This window comes from Phyllobates terribilis, unplaced genomic scaffold, assembly GCF_046119375.1.
Source record: "Phyllobates terribilis strain yellow unplaced genomic scaffold, ASM4611937v1 Scaffold_2__4_contigs__length_985480577, whole genome shotgun sequence".
NCBI lineage: Eukaryota > Metazoa > Chordata > Amphibia > Anura > Dendrobatidae > Phyllobates > Phyllobates terribilis.
Window position 1 is genome coordinate 920,269,945 of NW_027362762.1, and position 4,585 is coordinate 920,274,529.

Sequence of the window (4,585 nt, forward strand, 5' to 3'; positions counted from 1 at the left end):
AAGAATGAGAGAGAATGAGAAAGAGAGAGAATGAGAATGAGAGAGAGAGAATGAGAAATGAGAGAGAGAGAATGAGAGAGAGAGAGAGAATGAAGAGAGAGAGAATGAGAGAGAGAATGAGAGAGAGAGAGAGAATGAGGGAGAGAGAGAGAAATGAGGGGAGAGAGAGAATGAGGGAGAGAGAGAGAATGAGGGAGAGAGAGAGAATGAGGGAGAGAGAGAGAATGAGGGAGAGAGAATGAGAGAGAGAGAGAATGAGAGAGAGAATGAGAGAGAGAGAGAGATGAGAGAGAGAGAGAATGAGAGAGAGAGAGAGAATGAGAGAGAGAGAGAGAATGAGAGAGAGAGAGAGAATGAGAGAGAGAGAGAGAATGAGAGAGAGAGAGAGAGAGAGAGAGAGAGAGAGAATGAGAGAGAGAGAGAATGAGAGAGAGAGAGAATGAGAGAAGAGAGAGAATGAGAGGAGAGAATGAGAGAGAGAATGAGAGAGAGAATGAGAGAAGAGATGAGAGAGAGAATGATAGAGAGAATGATAGAGAGAATGATAGAGAGAGAGAATGATAGAGAGAGAGAATAGATAGAGAGAGAATGATAGAGAGAGAGAATGATAGAGAGAGAGAATGATAGAGAGAGAGAATGATAGAGAGAGAGAATGATAGAGAGAGAGAATGATAGAGAGAGAGAATGATAGAGAGAGAGAATGATAGAGAGAGAGAATGATAGAGAGGAGAATGATAGAGAGAGGGAATGAGAGAGAGAATGAGAGAGAGAAGAGAGAGAGAGAGAGAATGAGAGAGAGAGAGAATGAGAGAGAGAGAGAGAGAGAGAATGAGATGAGAGAGAATGAGAGAGAGAGAGAATGAGAGAGAGAGAGATGAGAGAGAGAGAGAATGAGAGAGAGAATGAGAAGAGAGAGAATGTAGAGAGAATGATAGAGAGATGATAGAGAGAATGATAGAGAGAATGATAGAGAGAATGATAGAGAGAATGATAGAGAGAATGATAGAGAGAATGATAGAGAGAATGATAGAGAGAATGATAGAGAGAATGATAGAGAATGATGAGAATGATAGAGAGAATGATAGAGAGAATGATAGAGAGAATGATAGAGAGAGAGAGAATGATAGAGAGAGAGAGAATGATAGAGAGAGAGAGAGAATGATAGAGAGAGAGAGAGAATGATAGAGAGAGAGAGAGAATGATAGAGAGAGAGAGAGAATGATAGAGAGAGAGAGAATGATAGAGAGAGAATGATAGAGAGAGAGGCAAGGAGAAGAGAGAAGAAGCAAGGAGAAGCGAGAAGAAAAAGGAGCAGCGAGAGATAAAAGAGTTTGGGGTTTGTTTGTTTTATTGATTTTTCCAGATCAAATAATCTGAATTGCTGAAGAAAATATTACCATATATACCTATGCATTGTATGGGTATAGAAACTCCCCAGAAAAAAAAAAAATTACACAAAAACAACCCAAATGTTAAGTACAAAATTGTTCTGCAAAACAATAATTCTGCAATTCTTTGACATGAAAAAAACAAAAAAATAAGACTAACAATCCATATGTCTACTGTAGGATGTGGGATAATCAGTAATTTGCGTTCGCTATATCTCCATCTCGCTCATTCCTATGGTCACACAACAAGCAGTGATAGACCTGAACACACAGTGCAGAAACAACACTGGATACTTGTGATCATTGTGTATTTATAATATCAAAACAAACACAAAGTATCAGTCCAGGAGATCCATTGTATCCGTCCACATCGCTGACTCCACACACGAGGCTCACGATCAGATCTGGGGTCAATTCTAGCAGAATTCTCCCAAGCGGACATTATGGCTGAATGACGTCTTTCTAATTAAAGTAGATCAGTGGTGTGGTGAGTGTGAAGGATATCTCAGGGCAGTGGACATGTCTGGGATTGAGGTCTCAGCAGTGGAGTTAGGATGGGGGCTGGAGGTCTGAGGAACCTCTATGGGTGCAGGATAAGGTCTGGAAGTGAGTGGCTCTGGGCAGATGAATGGAGCAGGCTTCTAAACACCTAGTGGTGGGAGGATTTCTCCAGCCTGCAGCTCCTCATCCAGCTTTTCATTGCAGCAATGCAGAGACGCCATCTTCGCTGGATCTTAATCTTCCTTCAGTCCAAATCCTTTTATCTCATGCCTCTTTTCTGCCCACCCAAAGGAAGAGTCCACAGTTCTCACAGAGTGAGACCCCCCCCCCTCCAGGAGACTAATTATACATCCACCTTTTTATAACTGAATTCCAAAAATAAGTGCCCCCTAGCCCATATGCTAATAGCACCAGGATCTATAATAAGAGAAGAGGGAGAGAAGCCGGGGGGTTATTACATAGAATAGACCCTGTAGAGAGTGCCAGCTATTCAGACCATTGCTGGGACCGGTCCTCTGTGCGCCAGTCACCAGCGGGCAAAACATTCACAGCTTTGATGTCTCAGACACCCAGACAGAGGAGGGATCTAGAGAAATGTGTGCCGTCCATCCTTCATAGGATAACACCCCTTCATGACCAAGGAAAGACAAAAATATAGAGAAGCCCATGACTGTAACTGGCATACAGACATATGGCACAGAAGGGGGCTATGTGAGTGCCAATGAGATGCAGAACTTTCACAAGTAATTACCATGTAACACCAGTCATATGGATGAGAAGAGAGTGAATCAGAGGGAATGGGACTGGAAACACTATGGAAAAATAACTGATGCAAGGTGTGAATGGGAAGAGAGACAAGTGTCATGTATGGGGAGGAAGAGTGCAGGGTAGGGGTGGGAAGAGACATCTAATGGGGTGGGGGGGGGGGGGAGAGAGATTTGCACAGCACCTTAATGATAAGTAGTGGAAATGACAAGCAGATCCCAAGGATGCAAGCAGGCAATGAAGGGTTAATGAGAAAGACACAAAGGTCATTATCAGTGATGAGTGTCCAAGGAGGGCAGCAGCAGCTCTGCCATGGGGCATCGCTGACCAGCAGCACAGACTATGCAAAAATGAGCGATCATACAAAGGAAAGGGAGGAGGCATCAAAGGGTTAATCAGAGGAGACAAGTGGCATCTCCAGAGGAGCAGGAAGGCAGGAGATGGTGTGCCACAGACAAGAGCCCCCCCAAGAAGGGAGAGTAGGGGTACCACATCAGCAGATCAGACAAGAGCCCCCCCCCCCCCCAAGAAGGGAGGGTAGGGGTACCACATAAGACAATCACCCCCCCAAGAAGGCAGGGTAGGGGTACCACATAAGACAATCACCCCCCCAAGAAGGCAGGGTAGGGGTACCACATCAGACAGGACCCCCCCAAGAAGGCAGGGTAGGGGTACCATTAAGCAGAAGTCCCTGAAGAAGGCAGGAGCCCACACCTTTAATAAAGATGATGTAAACAAGATCCACAAAGGAAAGAATCGCATTAAAGGGTTAATAGAACCCCCCAGTGGGGCAGGAGAGCACAGGAGGGAGGTGGAGGGGACATCTTTGCCCCCCTTATACATGTCATCTGAGGAGCGGGCAGCAGAATCAGAGCCACAGAGAAGGAAGGGGGCACCAAGTGGAACAGGAGGCAGATCAGTCGTGGCACCAGTAGGTGGAAGCCCCCCTTAAGGGCTGCAAGGTATTAAAGGGACATGATGAGCATTCAGCCCCCAGTATGGACAGCCATAGAACGCAGAGGGCATTAAAGGGTCAATGAGGGTCGCAGCAGCGCCGGGCACATACGGAGCACCATCCCCGGCATCCAGGAGCAGCAGATCCCCGGGGAGATCACACAACAAAGGGAGCAAGGTGTGATCCGGCATTACATCAGCTCCTGGCAGCCGCCCTCCCCCATCCCTTACCTCTATGGCCAGCGCTCCGGCGGCGGCTGCGGCCAGGAACAGCAGCGTTATGTGGGGCAGCATGGCTGCGGCAGAGCCGGGAGGGTGCAGCCTGGGATCCGCGCTGTCTGGCCTCCGGTGCGGGCTGTAATTTCCTCCGGGCTGGTGCTGTGGACTGAGCGGCTCACGGGAGACACACACACACACTCACATCCACGGGCTGCGTCAGCTGATCCTGCCCACCGCGCCCGCCACTGACCCCTGCCGGTGCGCTGCCGGAACTGCCGGTGCATGCACTACAATGGGCGGAGAGGAGACGCTGCGACTGCAACTGCTGCAATGCAACGCTGCAGGTTATCTGCGCCACCACTACACTGCTGGGGATGCAACAGCGCTGGTATTGTGCCCACTGCCATAATTATACAGGCAGGAAGGACTGGAAAAACAAATGCCACTGGGCTGGAGGTCCCCACGTACCACCACAGTCCAGAGCAGTGGTAATGTACCCCTGATAAAAGAGTTACCCAGTGGCACAGCTTGTGGGCCCCAATGCAAAGTCTACAGGGGACCCAACTATCATGGGTCTCTGATACTAATATTCTTGTCATTTGGGGCAGAGGAACCTTTTGGGCCCCATTAGTTTCAGGCAAAAGGACCTTTTGGGCCCCATTAGTGTCAGGCAAAGGGACCTTTAGGGCCCCATTAGTTTCAGGCAAAGGGATCTTTGGGGCCCCATTAGTTTCAAGCAAAGTGATCTTTGGGGCCCC

At 48.0% G+C, this 4,585-nt stretch overlaps 1 protein-coding gene across 4 annotated transcripts in view; it reads right to left on the reverse strand.

Moving 5' to 3' along the window:
• The window catches only part of APP (amyloid beta precursor protein), a 248,504-nt gene extending 244,422 nt beyond the window's left edge, over positions 1–4,082 (reverse strand). For 2 of the 4 annotated variants that reach the window (XM_073668274.1, XM_073668273.1), the window contains exon 1: positions 3,840–4,082. In XM_073668274.1, coding sequence (XP_073524375.1) covers positions 3,840–3,902 — 63 coding nt within the window. In that variant the 5' untranslated portion in view covers positions 3,903–4,082. The remainder of the gene's footprint in view (positions 1–3,839) is intronic. The other 2 variants (XM_073668283.1, XM_073668275.1) reach the window with 1 other exon arrangement.
• Positions 4,083–4,585: the final 503 nt, after the last annotated feature.